General features: G+C 36.5%; 1 protein-coding gene across 1 annotated transcript in view; it reads right to left on the bottom strand.

Annotated features, from left to right (window-relative positions):
* LOC145678865 (phospholipase B1, membrane-associated-like) overlaps positions 1-21599 on the bottom strand; it is a 47264-nt gene that overhangs the window by 11193 nt on the left and 14472 nt on the right. Inside the window, exons 5-7 of the mRNA XM_081749441.1 lie at positions 12993-13124; positions 11250-11983; positions 10105-10252 (exon numbers count right to left, since the gene is read on the bottom strand). Coding sequence (XP_081605567.1) covers positions 10105-10252; positions 11250-11983; positions 12993-13124 — 1014 coding nt within the window. The remainder of the gene's footprint in view (positions 1-10104; positions 10253-11249; positions 11984-12992; positions 13125-21599) is intronic.

The raw sequence follows: 21599 nt of genomic DNA, 5'->3' as shown, positions 1-21599 counted from the left end.
TTCCCTTAGTGCCAGTTTTCCAACGTCCGTTAGGTCCGATATCAATAGGAATTTTTTGATCGGGATACAGTGGTCCGGTAACGTTGCCAAGGTCCGTCATGATGAGAATAGAGCCTAGGGCCGAAGCCCAAATAAAGATAGAAGCGAGATGAAATATGATGTTCAAAAAGCAAGCTTGCCCTCCGAAAGTGAGAACTTTCGTCAATCCTCTAAGTGCGTAAGTGTGCTATGCTCATAAGTACGTTTTGCAATACTTGGTCCTCGCTGGCACAGTAACTAACACAAGTGAGGCTAGGCTTCTTGGTTAAGTGAGAGTATGCACATCAACAAGATTTTTTTCCCGTTTACCCGGTTAAAGGGTTTTGCCCTTTCTTCGGGGAAGTGATTCATATACATTTTGGAATCAATAATATTATAGTTGGTCTATGGGATTTTCTTTATTCATTAATAATTAAATAATTTATACATACATTCAATACTGATAATGATTAATCAAGGGAACGATAACTAACCAATAACAATAATAACAAAAGGTAATAGGTGCACATAACGAATATATTAGGTGATAGGTGCACAATGAGTAAATAAGTGAAAAGTAGAACAATATTATATATATGCACATAGGCTAATAAAGGGAAAAAGCGGTGATGAAGTAGAAAACATAACATATAACTGAAAGGACGATATGATGAAATGATAATGGATGAATTGCACAGACGCCACATCACAAGGTTTTGTTAATGGACAGATGCAGTTATCTTCTGTTCCTGGGGCCACTCAGGAACTGATGAAGACAGGGGAGGCCCATATTAGTTGGTAATCACTGTGCGTATGATGGATAAACATGAGGTGATAGATGACGTGGATGATATATGGCAAAGATCTCTGGGTCTCTAGGGGCAGGGACCAATTGGAGGTGATATAGTGTCATATAGTGTTGCAGCGGAGAGTCGATGTATCGTGGTGGTGCATTGTTATCTCTATCGTATCGTATAATGTAGTGTAGCATTTCATGGTGTAACTCAAACCCAGTAGTAATGTATCGGGTCCGAAGCTGCTCCAAGTGTTGGAGTAAGGACGGAAAATCGATAAGATCGCACAGGAGCCTAGTTGGACTTGGTAACCTGATTCTATACGCTAACTGTAAGGCATGTCTCTCCATGATACACAATTTTTGATAATATTTATCAGATGCAGAGACCCAAGCCGTATGACCATAAGTTAAGGTACTTCTCTTGAAGACTTTGTAAGTATGGAGGACCGTAGATGGCTTTAAGCTCCAACTTATACCAACTAGCCGTTTAAGCAAATTGAGTCTATTTTGGGCTTGAACGATAAACTTCTTAAGATGTGGGATCCAAGATAGTTTACTGTCAAAGACGATACCAAGGTAACTCAGAGTCGAATGAACCGAAACTGGTGTATGCTCAACGTGAAGGCGTAGTAAAGTCGGGTTAAGGTACACTCTGGAGCGTCGTCCTGGTGGTAAAAATAAATTGATTGTCTCTTCGCAGAGTTAATACTCAGTCTCCATATGTTACACCAATCGACAAATCCATCAATAGCAGTTTGCATAAGTCGATTAATTTTGCTGAATAGTACGGGCTGTTGAAAGAAAAGGTGTATTCTCAACAAACTGATATATTTGGATATTGGCTGGTAATCTGAGATCGGCAACGTATTTTATAGATATGTATGCCGGACATCCTGTTAAGAAAGAATTGACTAAGCGTATGTAGGAAATAGGTAATAGATAGTGATGTAGTTTATAAATAACCCCAGGATGCCAAACTTTATCAAACGCTTTCTCGAGATCAAATGTGACTAAACAGGAAGGAAAACCCCGGTTATATTGGTTATAAACGGGCGTGGTAAGGTGTAATAGCTGATCTATAGTACTAAAATGAGGCCGGAATCCAGCTTAATGAATAGGCAGAAGATTGTGACGTCGAATGTGGTCATGAAGTCTGCGAACAAGAATCCGTTCCAGGATTTTACAGAGGTAGCTAGTTAAATGAATTTGTCTATACGACTGAACATCCGAAGGAGGTTTTTTTGGCTTAGGAAATAAAAGAACCTTCGAGTATTTCCAATCAAGTGGAAAGAAACCAGTGCGAAGTATGAAAGTGTAAAGTTGGCTGAGGAATAGAAGAAAAGAAGGAGGCGCATGTTTGATAAGTACATAGGTGATGCAACCAAAGCCAGGCGCAGTATTCCGTTTCTTTTGTAGGCTTGTAGTGATATAGTCTGGTGTTATAGACTGCGTAGGTGGATTATTTGGTTCAAGAAGATGATTATCCGACGGTTGTAAGTGAGCTGAGGTCGGATCAGTTTGGTGGTTGATAATTGTTTGAAGTCGTTGTGGCATGTGCCACCCAGGCAACGGAGTGAATATATCTTGAAATAAGAGGACGAACGAATTTGCCTTCTCTGAGTCAGTAGTGAGAGCTTGATTGTTTTGAATGAGCGGATATGGCGTGGATGAAGTTGTGCCAGTAAGTTGACGAAACTTACGCCAATATTTGCTTGGATGAGTTTCGGCAGCCAGAGTATTACATCCATTGTCGTTTCTTGTAGTTATGTGTTATGCGTAGGTACTGATGATGGAGTCTAAGTGCTTCCAAGTTGCCGCTCGTTCGGTACGCTCGGTAAGCTCTACGTGATGCAGTTATTAATGAAAGGTATCGTGGCGGTAATGTGGGTTTATGAAGATGTTCGGTAGTAGTAGGAATAGAGCGGTCTGCCGCATTTTGAACTGCTTCAGTTAGTGTAGTGACTACTAAATCGAGGTTATGTTGGGAATTAGGTACAGTGAACGGAATGATAGCATCGTTAAGTGCAGAGCGGTATTGATCCCAATCAGCCTGATTATAACAGTAGATTTACTTAGTTGGCAATGGAGATTGTGCTGGCAGCGTAGTTCTAACTTAATAGGGACATGATCACTTCCTATGGAGTCTAGTATCGAGATGGTGATAAACTGAGTCAGAGAAGATGAGGTAATGACAACATATCACCAAGACATCGCTTTCCGAGCATATCATTAATAACTCGTTACTATCTGAGAGAATTTGCATTGGTATTTATCGTTTAATATGAGCAAAGTTTTGCAAAATATTTTTGGCACTTATGCCAACTAACAAATAATGTTCTATGTTTTCTGTAGTCGGTCACAATAATATTGTGTAAACTTGTGAATCATCTGACAACAGTTACACAGATAGCTGTGCTTCCATCTGTTTTCTTTATTTGTTATTCTTGTGTCTTAACATATATGAAAATAAGATGGCAGAACTGTTGCCTATGTAACTGTTGTCAGACGATTCACAGGTTTACAACAATATTATTATGACCGATTACAGAAAACATAAAACATTATTCGTTACTTGGCATAAGTGCCAAATATAATTTGCAAACCTTTGCTCATATTAAACGATAAATACCAATGCAAATTCTCTCAGGTGGTAACTAGTTATTTCTGATATGCTCGGAAAGCGATGTCTTGGCGCTACATGCCACAACGACTTCAAACAATCATCAACCGCCAAACTGATCCGACCTCAGCTCAGTCGGATAATCATATTCTTGAACCAAATAATCCACTTACGCAGTCTATAACACCAGACGATATCACTACAAGTCTAGATAAGAAACGGAATACTGCACCTGGCTTTGATTGCATCACCTATGTACTGATCAAACATGCGCCTCCTTCTTTTCTTCTATTCCTCAGCCAACTTTACACTTTCATATTTCGTAGTGGTTTCTTTCCACTTGATTGGAGATACTCGAAGGTTCTTCTATTTCCTAAGCCAAAGAAACCTCCATCGGATGTTCAGTCGTATAGACCAATTCATTTAACTAGCTGCCTCTGTAAAATCCTGGAACGGATTCTTGTTCGCAGACTTCATGACCACATTCGACGCCACAATCTTCTGCCTATTCATCAAGCTGGTTTCCGGCCTCATTTTAGTACTATAGATCAGCTATTACGCCTTATCACGGCCGTTTATAACCAATATAACCGGGGTTTTCCTTCTTGTTTAGTCACATTTGATCTCGAGAAAGCGTTTGATAAAGTTTGGCATCCTGGGCTTATTTATAAACTACATCACTATCTATTACCTATTTCCTACATACGCTTAGTCAATTCCTTCTTAACAGGACGTCTGGCATACATATCCATAAACAGCACTCTCTCTCATTCAATCTTCTTACACTCTGGAGTACCTCAAGGTTCGTCTTTGTCGCCTCTCCTCTATCTCTTATACGTTGCCGATCTTAGATTACCAGCCAATATCCAAATTTATCAGTTTGCTGACGATACAGCTTTTCTTTCAATAGCCACTATCACACTCAATAGTACTATTCAGCAAATTAATCGCCTTATGCAACCTGCTATTGATAGATTTGTCGACTGGTGTAACATATGGAGACTGAGTATTAACTCTGCGAAGACACAATCAATTGTATTTTTACCATCAGGACGACGCTCCAGAGTGTACCTTAACCCGACTTTACTACGCCTTCATGTTGAGCATACACCAGTTCCGGTTCATTCGACTCTGACTTACCTTGGTATCGTCTTTGATAGTAAATTATCTTGGATCCCACATCTTAAGAAGGTTGTCACCCAGTCTCAAAATCGACTCAATTTACTTAAAAGGCTAGTTGGTACAAGCTGGGGCTTACAACCCCTTATGGTACCACATACCTACAAAGTCTTCAAGAGAAGTACCTTAACATATGGCCACACGGCTTGGGTCTCTGCATCTGACAAATATTATCAAAAATTGTGTATCATGGAGAGACATGCCTTACGGTTAGCGTATAGAATCAGGTTACCAAGTCCAACTAGGCTCCTGTACGATCTTATCGATTTTCCGTCCTTACTCCCACACTTGGAGCAGCTTCGAACCCGATACATTACTACTCGGTTTGAGTTACACCATGTAATGCTACAGGACATTATACGCTACGATAGAGATAACGATGCACCACCACGATACATCGACTCTCCGCTGCAACACTATATGACACTATATCACCTCCAATTGGACCCTGCCACTAGAGACCCCAAGATCTTTGCCATATATCATCCACGTCATCTATCACCTCATGTTTATCCATCATACGCACAGTGATTACCAATTAATATGGGCCTCCCCTGTCTTCATTAGTTCCTGAGTGGCCCCAGGAACAGAAGATAACTGCATCTGTCCATTAACAAAACCTCGTGATGTGGCGTCTGTGCAATTAATTCATTATCATTTCATCATATCGTCTTTTCAGTTATATATATAATGTTTTCTACTTTGTTACCACTTTTTCCCTTTGTTAGCCTATATGCATATATATAATGTTGTTCTACTTTTCACTTATATACTCATTGTGCACCTATCACCTTATATATTCGTTTTGTGCACCTACTACCTTTTGTTATTATTGTTATTGTTTAGTTATCGTTCCCTTGATTAACCATTATCAGTATTGAATGTATGTATAAATTATTTAATTATTAATGAATAAAGAAAATCCCATAGACCCACTATAATATTATTGATTCCAAAATGTATATGAATCACTTCCCCGAAGAAAGGGCAAAACCCTTTAACCGGGTAGACGGCAAAAAAAAAAAAAAAAAAAAAAAACTTGGCGCTAAATTAACACACAAGTTATACTTTAAAGTGGTAGTCATTTTGTGTTACTTCAACACTTCATATTTTGCTGTGTGTAAATACAATGCATATGGGTATTCACCCGATATTATTACAAGCACACAACCACATTATATTACTGACTGTTACATGTCACAATAAGAGAGAAAATGGTTTTACTTTGACATATTATGAAATTCCAAAGAACGTTGATTTTCTCGTAGTACAATTTTTCAGAGGAATGCAGACAATCAACAATAAAAGACATAAATTACTAGGATCATACATACAAACATAAACAGACATAAATTCCAATTCGATAATGGGTCATTTCATGGGAAATCAACCAATGAAATGACAAAATCTGACCTGACCATATTAGATTTTTGTAAAAATTGGTGCACACCTTTATTACAGTGGGATTCCAAATATTACCCCTCTCCTCCTGAAAGTGTCCCCATACAGGGTGTTGAAAAATTTCAAAAAATAGCATTTTCTGTTACAGTGATTATCAAAAATATTCATAAAATTGTTAATATGTGTGCACTAGAGACATGGAACAAACACCATGGAAAAGCTTAAAATTGCTCTACAAGTTGTACTATATTAAAAAGCCTGCAAAATTAAAAATAATACTTCAAAAATTCAAAGTATAATTTGAATTTTGATTTTTGCACAAAAATGTTTTTGTGAATTTGATCAAAATTGTCCAGATTGTAGTCTCATATGTGTACTTAAAACACCACAAAGTTGCATTTTGGGCACTCAATGGGATCCGATTCAAAATTCAACATATACCAAATATTGCATGATATTGACCATGTGAATATCTGGGTTTAGATCGATAACTATTTACCTGCAGCATCAAAGGAATTTATAATCAACTTCATTTGTTTCTTGGTGTGTTCATTTGAATTTACACAATTCGAACACATCCACCTTTCGAGTTATTTAGACAGGTATTACGTTTCCGAAAAGTACTCAATACAGGCCATTATTCTTGTTTGTCAGTATGGATGTTCGTAAATTTATATTGGCAACATTGATACATGTTATTTTCATTCCTTTGTTTTAGGACCGCTGTTACAAACATATAGAAATGTATCACTGACATAGGAAAAACAATTTATTGACTGAAATTTGCTGAAAGTGTGTAATTATGAACAGTGCCACAGTGTTTCATAACACATTTGATATAATATTGTGAAAGGTAGGGAAACATATCCCTCCCTTTCATAATAAATTCTTTTTCCTCTTTCAGTGATGCACTTCCACATGTTTGTAACAGCAATCCTGAAACAAAGAAATGAAAATAACATGTGTCAATGTTTCCAATGTACATTTAGAAACATTAATTCTAACAAGAATAATGGTCTGTATTGAGTACTGATCGGAAACGTAATACGTATCTAAATAACTCGAAAGGTGGATAATTGTGTAAATTCAAATGAACACATCAAGAAACAAATGAAGTTGATTATAAATTCCTTTGATGCTGCAGGTAAATAGCTACAGGCAAATGGTTATAGATCTGAACCCAGTTATTCACATGGTCAATCAATATTTTATTTATGTTGAATTTTGAATCGGATACCATTGAATACCCAAAATACCCAAAATCGGATACCAACTTTGTGGTGTTTTATTACACATTTGAGGCTACAATCTGGACAAATTTTGAACAAATTCACAGAGACATTTCTGTGTAAAATTCGAAGTTAAAATTTTAATTTGAATTTTTGAATTGTTTTTTATTTTATTTTACAGGTTTCTTTAATATAATGCAATTTGTAGGGCACTCTCTAAGCTTTTCCATGGTGTTTGTTGCATGTCTCTAGTGCATATATTAACCATTTTATGACAATTTTTGATAATCACTGTAACGGAGAAAATGCTATTTTCTGAAATTTTTGAACACCCTGTATGGGGACACTTTCAGGAGGAAAGGGGTAATATTTGGGATTTTTCATCTCCCACTGTAATAAAGCTGTGCACCAATTTTTACAAAAATCTGAGACGGTCAAGTCTGGTGACTTGTTCTTTTGACATGGAATGTCTCTAATGCGAGTTCGATACTATCAAAGATCTCGCGTCAGGGCATCTCTAGTTCTTTATATTATCTGAATGGAATAAAATAACCCGTTCCTATAATAATAAATAATTAACAATTCGTTACAATACAGTTACAACAGTGGGAAAGAAGATTCATTCAGCACTATTTTTATTCACACTACAAGTTATTCATGTTTCTAATTTACGTGGTTAACACTGTTCACCCCTAAATAACTAAAAATAAAAGACCACTAAAAATCACATTTTTCCCCCCAGAAAATCGAAGCAAAACAAATTATCACAATTAACATTCTTCTTTCCAGGCTATCGAGAACCAAAACATCGGAATGATAAGAAATCTGAGACATACTCTTTCAAAACGAGAAACAAAGAGGTTGTTTGTTGTAACTTAGGTATTAGTAAATCGACTAAAATGCTCACCAGCAAACTGTTGAAACTGGAAATTCAAAAAAATAAAAAATAAATAAAAAATAAATTGGAAAAATGAGAGAACGATTTGCCTTCCTTCTTATCAATAAATATCTGAAAAGGAAGAAAATTATTGCTTCAGGAAACTAATGATATTTAAATAATCTACAATAAATGCTTTTGAAACGTAAATACTATATTCCCAAAAACAAAATGTAGTTAAGTAGCCATTTAATTAAACTTAGGAAAATTCTTTGTAGAAATAAGAAGACCAAAAGGATTCAGAAACGTTGGGATGGGACATGCACGTAGCCAATGGGGGGTCCGGATTCCCCCCTTCAAGACCAGAAATGATAAAAAAAAATAAGGAAGGATGAAAAAAATGAAATGAGAAAAAGAAGGAACGCGTTAAAATTTAAAAAAAAAATCAGGAAGCTTTTGGTTACTCTTTCTTATGAGGAGATTTGTATTACTTGCAATACATGGTGGCGAGGTGAGCGAGATATCCTGGAAGAGTTAGGGAATTTGAAATTTCTAGAAAAGTTACGGAATTCTCAGAATTTCTAGAAGAGTAACGGAATTCTCAGAATTTTTGCTACTAGTCGGGGGAATTTCAAGGGAGATTTCAAGCTTCCGAAAGTGTAGTACCGTTGTGTAACAACGTGAACATATTTTATCATAAATTTTCGTCATCGCATCCTTGCAGTATCAAACATGTTATTTCAAAAACAATTTTCTATTGCTCCTTTAACCTGTCATTGGAACAGACAGTAGTTGACGGAATAATAAAAACAAAACAAAAAAAAATATATATATATATGGAAAGAAAGTTCTGTTAACATTTGATTGAACAGAGAAAATCGTTACATTTGAATGAACAGAGGAAGGATGTAAATATTGTAAAATCTTTTTCAGCACTTATTATTATTATTATTATTATTATTATTATTATTATTATTATTATTATTATTATTATTATTATTCTCGAGATTTCTCATAGTTTGTTATTAAAATACTTACCAACATATATGTGTTGATAGTAAAGTAGTTTAGATTGATCGAGCTCCTGGGCATTCAGAATTTCATGTCACCCCCCCCCCGTTACAAAATTTTGGCTGAACGAACCAATATATGTTCCAGTAAAATAGTTTACAATGATTGAGCCCCTGTTGTGATGACCACAGTATTTCATGTCACGGACCCCCCCCCTGGCTACGTGCCTGGATGAGAGGAGGTCAAGAGAATCTCAGCACCAGCTTTCGGCGCCTACGATCATGATTAATGCATTAGTAGATTATGGGTATCGCCCAGGCACAATCACGGTATTTGTCATAGTAACCTATCTTAAGCAGTGACTGAATCTACCAGAATTGTCCATTGTCTCGACTAAGTGTAGAAAAGTATGTTTTTCAAGTATGAGTATTCTTCACTTATGTTTTCTATTTCTTTATCACTATATTAACACTTTTGAGACTAAATACATAACGTAAAAAATAAACAAAAAATAAAGTGTGCGGATTAAATGTTAAGATTTCATGTAAGATTAACTTAAAAAGAACCCTTTCTTATTATTGACTCCAGAGACAGTTGGACCGCTTGGATGCCAAATGACCTAACTCCGAAACATGAAAGCAATAGTCTATTGCTTTCATTTGCTTCTGTACATGGGTACCTTTTGAAAATGGTTCATGTAAAGAGTAAATTTGGAAACCACAAACTACGCAGTTATTGTATTTGTTGCCAACACAACAACAATTTAAATTATTTTTAAAGAATGTACGTATTCAGTAATTCCTTAGACAGATTTTTTTTCTAAATAAATGTATACAATGATTTCAGAGATAGCTTATAATGAGTACATGTAAACGACGTATATGTGCTTGAAACAAGTGAATAGATGCAACTAAATTCAACAAAAAATGTTACCAAAAAGTGAAAAAAAAAAAAAAAAAAAACTATGAACTACCTCGAGCATGTCCCTTCTGACTGTAATGTAAACAGTCAACAACAAACACGTCATTTTCAGGTATTTCTGAGTTTGGAAACATCTGTTTCGGAAAAGGCTGCAGAACAACAGTGAAATCGTCTTTTACATCGTATCTCCCACTTTCAACCTTAAAAGAAAGAAGAAAGACTAGGATAGTAGTTTATGGAAGAATTTAATTTTAGAACTATCAAAAAGTCGAATATTGAACTAAGTTATGAAATCCTAAATAAATTCGCTACTGTTACAACCCACGAAAAAATATTAACTTACTAAGTTACGGTATTTTTCAATGGTTACTAACCGGTGTGTCATGCAGTCTGACAAGAACATCATAAAGCATTTCATACCTAGTTAAAATCAAGTTTGAGACAGACTATGTCAGTTAACCTCATGAGGCAGGAATAATGATCAGTACTAGATTGTCACTACTTTGTCTTGCACTATTATAATATACTAACCTCCGGCTAGCTGGGGACTTTGTCCCCAGACCTCTGAATTTGCTTGGCCTACGACTTGGGATTTCTCGTATTCCTAACATATGACAAACCCTAAGAGATTTCGAGGTAAGATAATCTTATTTTAATAATTGACCCCACCTTCTTTTCTTCCCGCCTTTTCTTCTCTTCTAGGGTAAATACCAAAAATCGCTGAAACACACATTTAATTATTCTTTTTAAAAATCTGAGTATCAAATTTAATGTCTCTAACCTTAACAAAATTTTGAATATGGTCGTCTAATTACAACTATTGTAATCCATCTTTTTATCTTCAAGTCATTTTCCTTCTCTTCTACGGTAAATAGGTAACTTCGGCAAATAACGCCACCAATTCGACATATTGTTCTGGTATTCAAGTGTTTATATATCTAGAACCGTGCAAATTACATTCAAAAGGGAGTGAATCCTCCGCTATAATACAATAAGAAAACAAGGATCCTACATACGCAATATCGACCACAATGCATTGAGAATCAGAGTGTGTATGAGATGGCGTAATTACCAGATATGTCGGCAAATAAAGCCACTTGCTTTACAACAACGGAAAGATGTTAGAATCGTAACGAAACACATTTTAAATAGAACTAAACAATGTTCTTGGCAATGTGCCATCTGATTTGCTAGTACACAAAACTCATAGTCATAGTACATGTCGTTAACAGGTAACTCTTGTGATGATTGCGGATACCTTAACATGACAGCTGCAGTTACATGGAGCACTAGGTACTTGTCGGAGTCAGACAACAATATACAACCAGCGTCACACAATGTACACAAGCCACATTTAACAATGCTGCCAGAATCACACGATTCCAGAAACCAAATATTGTATTCAGTACACTGAATCCACGTTTTAGCACACCTGGGATCATAGTAATATCCTCCATAGTCCCCGCGGAATATATCTCTATCCTTCTTCCTAGAGGATACTTGTTTTCTCGTGCCGGAAGAAGTGGAAGAGCCAGCTGTTGCAAACAGGTCTGGTTTTACCAATACTCCTCTGGCAGTTAGAGAATGTCTCCTGAAACGAGATTTGCTCCTAGTTATTTTAGGTGTAGGCAGAAACTCATGGATGGAGTGGGCACTCGGTGGTGTTGAAGAAAAGATGGAGGCTGGTCGTGTGCTTGGAAATGTTGGTGAAGGTTTCTCTTGCTCTGAGAGATCACTTGCCGCAAAAGCAACATCGGGAATAACATTTCTGTTAAAGGGATAGATGCCTGTAGCGCTGAAGCCTGAAATTGTGTTCTGAGGTGTTGCTGAACGGAACCATGCCTGTGAAAACTGTTTTGGAAACTGCAGCTTCCCAAGTGTTCTTCCGGGAAGTGTTCGTCGCTGACTGGCAACTGCTTCAGAGCAGTCCACTTTTAACAGTTTGAAGAGGTTTTTGTCAAGCGTTTGAAGTTCGTGGGTGCAATGTGCAAGCAAGCACAGCAGTTAAATATCCATGCTCTCAGCAGCATTTAAAATGGTAATATCAAGATGACTGCGATGACCATCTACAATAAGCAGTGCTGGACCAAGAATCCGGTGTTCTTTGAAATGGTCCAAAAATGTACGGAATTCTTCCTTTGTAACATAGAATTTATATGTTATTTCATAGGTGCTATCTGGAGGAAGATCATCATCAAACTCTTCTTTTCATACTTTCCCTTGTATAACACCATTGCAGGGATCCAATTTGAACCTGATGCATTGTTGCAAGCAATAATACTCAGTTTCACCTTTTTCGTCATGTGTGGCATTATGTATTCGCTTGCTTCCTGTCTGTGCCATAATTTTTAGGTTGCTGCTGTACGTTAGTTGTAGCCGAGTTTCATCTGCATTGTAACAAAATTCAGCATTGTCACGTAAGTTCATAGCATCAAGTATATTTTCCAATAGCGTATAAAATTCGTTCACTATAGTTTTGTTGAAACGCATGAGTCTACTATAGATCAAATTTTCCGCCTTTCTGCACACGATATCCGGTGTCTTGCCATGCAGGGGCGAATCCAAGATATGATCAAGGGAGGGGCTAAACCATATTTTGCCGTTTTATCCAGTGTAAAGCAGGATTGAAGCTAATTTTATCCAGTTTATACCTGAGCTTCAGAGGGGAGGCTATAGCCCGTATAGCTCCCCTTGGATTCGCCACCGTTGTCATGAACGCATAAAACAAGTCTTTTTCCGGCTCTACCACTACGAAATGGATTAGTTATGGGGCGTTCTCTTCATATATTCTATACATGGTTTAACAAACATCTTTTCTAGTTAAACCAAATCCAACCGTCTGTAACGAATTATTCTCTGTTTTAGTTCTTCTTCCGGTTCCTGTGACAATACAGAGCTGCGACCAAGTTTTCGAATGGGCTTTCTCTTTTATCGTTTTACCCAGTCTCTTAATTCTGCGAGAAATCTTAAACGCACTTGCAGCCCTTGTAATTTTCATATCCTGCTCGATGACTGTGATAGCTCGACGTAAATCATTCACCTGACCTGTATGTTTTGATGTTTCCTTCCCACCTGGAAAAGAAAATGAACAAAACATTAGATGTCTCACATTTCATAGGTATTTCGTCAAAAAAATATTTTAAACACTTGTATTAGTTTTGATTAGCGATTAGATGAAGTGGTGTTATTTCCCGACGCAATCGACATATAGCTTTAGTAATAGTAAAACCTTAATTTTACAGAAACAATTTGCTTACTTCGTTTGACGAACTAAAAATCTGCGATCGGTTTCCTCTGCTCCTCTGCTCTGCTGCCATTTCAACACTTGTTCACTCCTTTCTCTCTACTGACTTGTGCCTTACCTCTAGTCTTTGTGTCTACAAACACAACAGGCGCCACTACTTATCACACACCCATAAGTGATTTCTTTACGAACCACGTGTTCATGCTAACACTCCGGAAAGTTTTAAATGGCGTTACTACCCTACTGGCGTTATTTGCCGAAGTTACCCTATCAGAAACCGGTGAATATGTCTAATTATTTTAAGTGAGAAGTCCAAATACCGAATTTCATATCTCTAACCTTAAATGATTCCAATATATGGATATTTTAGTATAATAATTTTAATTCCCACCACTTTTTTAGACTTCCAAACTATGCTATACATAAGTATCGGAAGTCTCACGGAACGGCTTTATCCGTCTGTTCGTCTTTCTCCAGGTGTCAGAGCAAAAACGGTAAGACATATAGAGATTTTTTTGTGATTCAGTGTCCCATGAATAAGTTCTATCTCCTCCGTTAACTTTATTCAAACTGGAAATGGTTCAAATTAGCCATTTCCGGTTTCACCTTTTATCACCGTAGAGCGAAAATGGTAACAGAAAGTCAGAAGTAGCTTTTTGCAAACGATTCAGTATCTTAAGACAATATACCATGAGTATTCACAACGTTGTACCTAAAAAGGAAGTGCTTGAAATTTACTATTACTTCCGGTTTCAATACTGATTTTCATAGAGCAAAAACGGTAAAAGATATCAAGGAACGGATTTTTGCTATCAATTCAGTATTTCAAAAAAAAATATGTTTTGTGTCCTTCCTTATCTGTTTATTCAAACCAGAAGTGATTGAAATAAACGATTTTTGGTTTCAACCTTTATCACCGTAGAACAAAAGAGTAAGGGATGGCGAGTAATGTGCTTTTTATATGAATTCGGCGTCGGAGATCCAGGTTCTACTGTTCTTTGATCTTATTGCTGTATTGGAAGCATTACTTATAAATGCACTACTTCAAGTTTGAGTATTGAATTCGCATAGTTTGAAAGTTTTAGTTTCACACTGTGAAACGATACTCATTTGTCATTCTTACCCCCTTTTTTTCCCCCTTCTAGGTCAAATATCAAATAACGCTGAAACACGCATCATCTAATTGTCTTGAATGAGAAGCCCATATAGTAAATTTTATGTTTCTAACATTCAGAGATTTCGAGACATGTACATTTTAAGATAATAATTTTCACCCCTTACGCGCCATCACAAATCCTATGCCCTGTCTAAATTTCAATTTTCTAATTTAAGCGGTTTGGCCTGGGCGTTGATCAATTTGTCAGTCAGCCAATCAGGACTTCTTTTATATAGTGAGATATTATTTATTATTAATAAAAAGAACAAAACAAGTATGTCTCGTTGCGTGGGTGTTCAGAAAAGTGTCCTCAGTAGAAAAAAAAAACAAGGTTGGGAACCACTGATCTTTGAAATAGATTCCTTTTTTTTAATCTCAATTTTATGGCACGGTTAATCAGTGGTGAAGTGCTGATATTTGGTGTGAGAGGTTCCTGGTTCAATCCAGACGATGTAATTTCATAATTGGCAATCTTATGTTGTTGGATTTTCTCGGTTTTCCCATTCCTCTCCACATTCACATTTCACCGATTATTTCATAATCATTCATTTTCATTTTTCATCCATTTGCTTCTGCCTAAAGAGCATAATTTTGGGACGTAGAACTAAAGATTTTGCCTTATTTTTATGTTGCTTAAGGTGAATGAAATAAAATACTAAGGGCAACTTTCGTCAGATTAAAGGCCCAGAAAAACAGCCTTATATAACAAATATTCAGTACACATATTAGGTTGTATAAAAAGTATTTAGGCTTTGGGAATCAAAGTTGAAAATACGTTTGTTGTTGCTTAAAAATAACGTTATGAAACCAATTAACATTTTGTTCTATGACCTTAAATCATTTTTTCGACAACACACTAATCCCGTCGATACAGAATCTCTGTAGTTTCTGGTCAAAAATTGTGACACGTGGTTTTCACAGGTCTCTTTCCAAACTAACTTAACACCATTTAGTGAGTTTGACAGAGACCGTAACTTATGATAGTATGACGGTGCCAGAGCCGTACATACGGTGGATGTATGAAAGACTGCCAGCTAAGTGCTCTTAATTTCTGAAGAGTCATTGGTTGGCGTCGTCAGCATGGTGCACGACATTCTTCCTGTTGATCAGTTTTGGCCTTTTTTTTGAGTTGCTAGGTACTCACCCTAATTTTCGACAGTATCGGTCCGATTCTATCATTTACCTGGTTGTAGCAGCTCGTGATGTACGATGCCCTTTCAAACACATCAAACGCATGGCATGTTGGGCATCAGTGTAGGTTTTGCCACCCACCGATCTTGGAACTTCTTGCCGCTTCGATTATCTTCGCACATTGTTGTCGTTAAGGTATCCACTTGTGATCAACCGCTTCAGAAATGGCTCAAGTTCATTACGTCTCAGTAAATGGAAATTTAATCGAATAAATGTTTCTGAATCAGATCATGTGGCATCCAAACGTTGAGCTTCGTTTAGTAGCCATCTTTCTCTAAATGGTTTAACATTGTTTGGTGATATTTCTTTAGGTCATTGAGGATATCATGACTGCTTAGATGCAGATTTTGTTCCATTTTTGCCAGAATATCATCCATTTTTTTGGTATGATTGATCAACCACTGCGAGGAACACCTGGAACATCGAAATTTCCAGTACTCAAGCGACTGAACCCTCTTTTTGCTGTTGCTTTTAGTAATGTTTCTTACCCATAAACAGCACAAATTTCTTCACGGGTCTGCGCACCATTAGCGTCTTTATCGAAATAAAGTTGTAAAATGTAGCTCAGTTTCGCGGGAAGTCCACTCACCTTCATGAAGTAATACTCTACATTTGATTCCAACACGTTTTATGCGTCTACTACATACAGTAGATTCAACTATCATTTGTCAAATTTCGTTACGCGCAGACTCAGACTCAGACGTAGCCCCTATTTGGTGGTTTATATTGTGCTTAAATACCGGGCTAGTGCCCTTGCCTTACATTTGTGTTGAAATTCTGACATGGATTCTGTATTTCGAACGTATTTGATGTTTAGGAACCTTAGTTGTCGCATTTTCCTGATCCTCAGCTGCCTGGTGCTGGGAGTCCTTAGTATGGCTTATTGCCCTCTGGCTTCTATTGCAGTCGGGGCATTTTGTAAAGTTGCATTTTTGGTTGTGATGTTCCAATTGCCCCTAGGTGTTGATGATTAGAATTTTGGAATTTCCTTCAGAAGGTGGCTGGTCGTTTGTGTCTGACGTCTTCCAGTAATGGGATTTCAAGGTCTTCATGGGTGTTTTTGGGCGTTACGCCTGGCAGTGTTTCTTTCAGAAAAAAAATGTTCCGGGGGGAAAACATTTAATATTCGGACAAGCACTTATTATTTTTACATGGTACTATTCTATTTATTATTATATTATAACCGTATTATTTTGGTGTTTCCCGGGTGGCCACTCTCAGAGATCCGGAGGGGCAGTGTCCCCCCCAAAAAACGGTTGGAAGACACACTGACGCCTGCTCTGCTGAGACCATCGCCGGCTACGATCTCTTAGCGGCTTCCGAAATAGCACAGACAAGCGAACGGGGCCTAGTTCCTTTAGGAGCCGCTGTGGCGCTAATTACGTGCACCAATATTTTCTTTGTGTGGCAGGGAAATGAAATAGCTAGCTATAACAGGAAAAGAATTATTTGGGGAAGTCCCCCCCACATAGTATCACAAAAACTAAACTGTTTTTAAAATTGAATACAATCAGTATCGATTAATTAAGAATAAAAGATAATAAAAACACACCGGGAAGAAATCCTTTACAAATTACAAACGAAGTACTTCCCTAGATAATGGCTTGGCATTTAGAAATGTTGCATGTTAAAACATCCTGTTTCAACATCTGCTATGTTCTTCAGCAACACTGGAACTATTACATCGCAAATTTTTACACTTAATTTGAATAGATGATTGTCCGAAAAGAGGCAGTTTTATATTAAGCTTCATAGTAAAAGTAATGATGCAATCACATGAACTATTTTGCGGAGGAGTACACGCGTCGGTAGGACAACAGCAAATCAGCGAATTTAGTTTCACGTGGCTTTGTTTATCGCAGTTTAGAGCTTACTCCGAACAATGTATAGTTTTTTGTAGGATAGCACATTACGTTTCTACTGTCTTGTTTATATATCAAGTTCATAAGCGTGGAATTGCATTTGTCCTGACTGATAAGTTTGTACATGAGGCACAATCTATACTTTGAATAATTTTCCGATCTACAAAACTTCCTAAGAAAGCAGTAGAAGCTAATTTCATTGTTCCTAATAAAATGTCCAAAAAGAAAACCATAAATGGGAACATTAAAGTATTATACAAGTTGTGACAATAGGCTAAAATGTTATGAATTGACCAATTTCTTAAAAATGTTATGAGTTGACTAATTTCTTATTGTGCATATAGTGTGTACAGACTGAATTTCTAAGGATTGGATTTCATTTGCGTTATGATTTAACTGAATTTCACTTTTAGTTTACACTTTAATGAATGTGTCTATTTTTCTCCTAGTGCAAAATGGTTATATTTTTTTCCCTGGCATTATCATATTAGTAGGTTTCATATGGTAAATTGTCAGAAATACATAAATATCTTTCTAAAACATAGGATCTTTGTATATTATTATTATCTGTTCTAGCGAGATGTAAATAGGAGTCTACTAATATATTACTACGATATTTCACAAAAGTAAATAAAATCATTTTATCTAGGTAAATATTAGCGAAATTTGGGGTTACCACTGGCATACCAAATACCGGGATGGTATCTGAAATACAGGCTCCGGGTTCTTCTTCTAGCCCATTAGCAAGGGCATCAATCTTGGGAAGCTTTGTAGGCCGGCCCCCCCCCCGAAGTTGAAATTGGCTACCCTAATGGGGGGGGGGAATGCTAAGTTGAAGTAGGTTCTCCAATTTCTACAGTACATGGTAATTCGTTTTCCTGTTCTACTAAAGCGTATCTGCCATATGGCTCCCCCAAAGTTACACATAAATCGGCATTCTTGCCCATAAGTTAAAGGTTTTACGTCTGTTTTTTTCTTTAGAAAAGAACTAACCTACACATAGATATCCATTACTAATCAGAAACATAAATAAATAAAATTAATTACACAAGCAAAAAACAACACTTACTAGGATCAGTATGAAGACCAGTTAATAATTCTGTAACTGTATCTGGTATGGGGATATATGCTTCAGAATTAGGAAAGTGATCGAAAATATACTATTTGAAATAGTAGTGGAATTTGCAGTGGAAGGCTGCGTTAGTAATCCAATTTTCAAAATTCGATTTATTGTATGTACAATGGCTCTGCTAACCAACATATCATTGCTCCCAGACAAAATGATACACAATATATCATAATTAAAACAATAAAAGAACATTTTGTGTTGTTTATTTTACCACATAAAAATACTGCAAATATTATGCAACTATAGTGCCTACACACACCACTTGACTTTTTTTTTTAAGCAAGGAGAAAAATCACGTAAAACACCACACTCAGGGTTCCGAAATGTCCCGGATTTTAAGAGACAGTCCCTTATTTTATGATTTTGCCTCGCGTCCCGGGGAGCTTCGATACGGGGCAGCAAAAGTCCCATATTTTGCCCAAATGACAAATTTACCTCAGACAACGACTTTAAACACCGCAATTTTTAATGAGTCGTCATGAGTGTGGACAGTAAATGGTAAATGCTATTTCAGAAAAGCTCCGAGTTGCCAAATTTATTTAAAGTCGTCTCCTTTTGCCTAAGACCCCACCGTCAAATTCATTTGTAGAAAGAGTTTTCTGACATATGAATTTGAAATGGACTGACACAGAAATATGTGTTTTGTTGATGACAGCTGAGTTTTTCGACAGCCTATAGAAAAATCCAAACTTGAAAAATATTATAAGTACAGTTAAGTCAAGCGTGAAGTATTTTTGAAATAGTTTAGCTCTTTGTATTAGTTAATACTTTTGTATTTCTTTCAGTCTAAAATGATTACTTTATTTTACCTATTTTTTCTTAGATCTATATTAACTCCTTGTATTAGTTCATACTTTTGTATTTCTTTCAGTCTAAAATGATTACTATTTTATGTGATGCTTGGTTCATTTTCTACCACTAGATCATGTTTATTAAAACCTTCCCGTTAATACTCATTGAAACTCGTCAACCCATCCCTTATTTAGAATATTTTTATTTAGCAATCCTGACTACACTACATTGTCTAAATCCACTCAGACTTACGTGACAGACAACCTGTCCTTCTGTTTAGTGCACGTTAGTGCCGCCACAACGGCCACAACTATCCCTGTACGCTAAATCTCATGTTACGAGAGATATGGTAAGGCGCTAAGGGATCGTAGCCGGCGATGGCTGAGACTTATATATCTTGAGATTTCAGACACTAATGCCATCTCGTGCGCAAAAGGCTCAGTACTTTGTTGCTGACCAGATATAATGCATCCTTCCAAGCGTTAAAACATTGAACATTGGCGTTTAAAATAAATAAATAAAAATAATAAATACTCTTCTATCGATACAAGTGCCTGATATTAAGAGGGTTTCGTATCGTACAGAAGAAAGCCAAATGATATTTAAACAAAGAAACATACGTAAAATTTTGTTTCTAAATATTTTGCACGGGATATCAATTGTAAATTTAATTTTGATTAAGTTTAAGGAAGTCGCGAAATTTCAGGTCTAAATCCAGTAGCCAGATCAAATAGTTTGTCGTTCTTTGTAATGTACATAATTAATTATACATTAAAGTGCCTACTGACAGACTAAAATATTTAGTCCCCAACAGTAATCTGGCGACCAGGAATTTGGCATCCTAGTTTAAAGTGTGAAAAATGCCTCCTCTAAATTATCCTTACCAGTTCCTTTTCTGCCTGCCAATATTCCAGTTGAAGTTTGCTAGTGGCTTGAATTTTCTTTTCCTCGTTGTAGCCTCCAAACAAACACGAACATGCAACATTATAAATGACATAGCATCTTGGAGGTACATTTTGAATATGTCTATATACTCTCACATCTGTAAGAAAGAATTAGGTTTTCGCTAATCAAACGTGGCATTTATTATTACTGTTTCAACATGATCGTGTTTACTTAAATATTAATACTTAAAGTTTACAAAATGAATATTGAATACAGTAAACTTTAAGTATACACAATTTAATAACTTTTATGAATTATACTGCACTTTTATTATTTTAGATACTATATTATTCATCATTATTCTAGCACGAGTGTAATAAAAGAAAATACAATAGTAGTAATTATAATTGTTCACAAAGCCTTAAGAATATTAGGTTTTTCTGATCAGAATTTGCCAGCTACAATTTCCAGTGCGCACGGGTTTCAGTCAGAGAAGATTCATGGTTTACAGACAGAATTGGTTTGTTTCTACTCTTACAAATATTTAACGCTTAGAAAAGTGGGATTTCTACTTCCATGGGAGCAAAGTTAAATGGTTTTAGTACATAAAATTTAAAATTAGTCTTGAGAAGAATCTGAATATTTGCCATTCAAGCGAATACGAAGTATTTTCTATTTGTCTCTATGCATGTATACATAGAAGAAGCTCCAGTATTTACACAGTCTTATCTCGGAATAGAAATGCACTAAGGATACATTTATTTAACGCTATTGTCGAGAGAGGCCTACGCGCAACATAGGCTATATTAGACAAACATTTATTTCTCCATTTTTACTCGGATTGTACTCGCGCAACTTATTAAAAAATGGCAAAAGAAAAGTGTTTGCTGATAAAAATTGCAGTTAGGGTTGCCGCCAACACTAAAGTACTAACACTGCATACATCAGGGAACAGTTGCCTTCAGCGACAATAGTGTACCAAGTGGCCAGAAATCTAGAAGTGAATATATGGGAAAGAAACGTACGGTCAAGTTACGAGTGACAAGATCACAACATTCAATAGTTCTTATTTAATACAAAGTCAAATAATAATACGGCAGTTACTACAGTAGCAAACTCGCGCGACAAACTGCAGGTGCATAAATTGCCCCGTATTCTTCATTTGCCATTAGCACGGCAAATATTCCGTGCCTTCCTTTGACTTAGGTTCGTGTGATTCGTTCTTGAATAGGGGAACGGTCTCGCGATGCATGAATAGTGCCATTTAATTCAATATTCCTTGACTCGA

This window comes from Thermobia domestica, chromosome 1, assembly GCF_964235325.1.
Source record: "Thermobia domestica chromosome 1, izTheDome1.hap1.1, whole genome shotgun sequence".
Lineage (NCBI taxonomy): Eukaryota > Metazoa > Arthropoda > Insecta > Zygentoma > Lepismatidae > Thermobia > Thermobia domestica.
The sequence above is the reverse complement of the archived record's forward strand: the minus strand, read 5'-3'. Positions and strand labels throughout refer to the sequence as shown.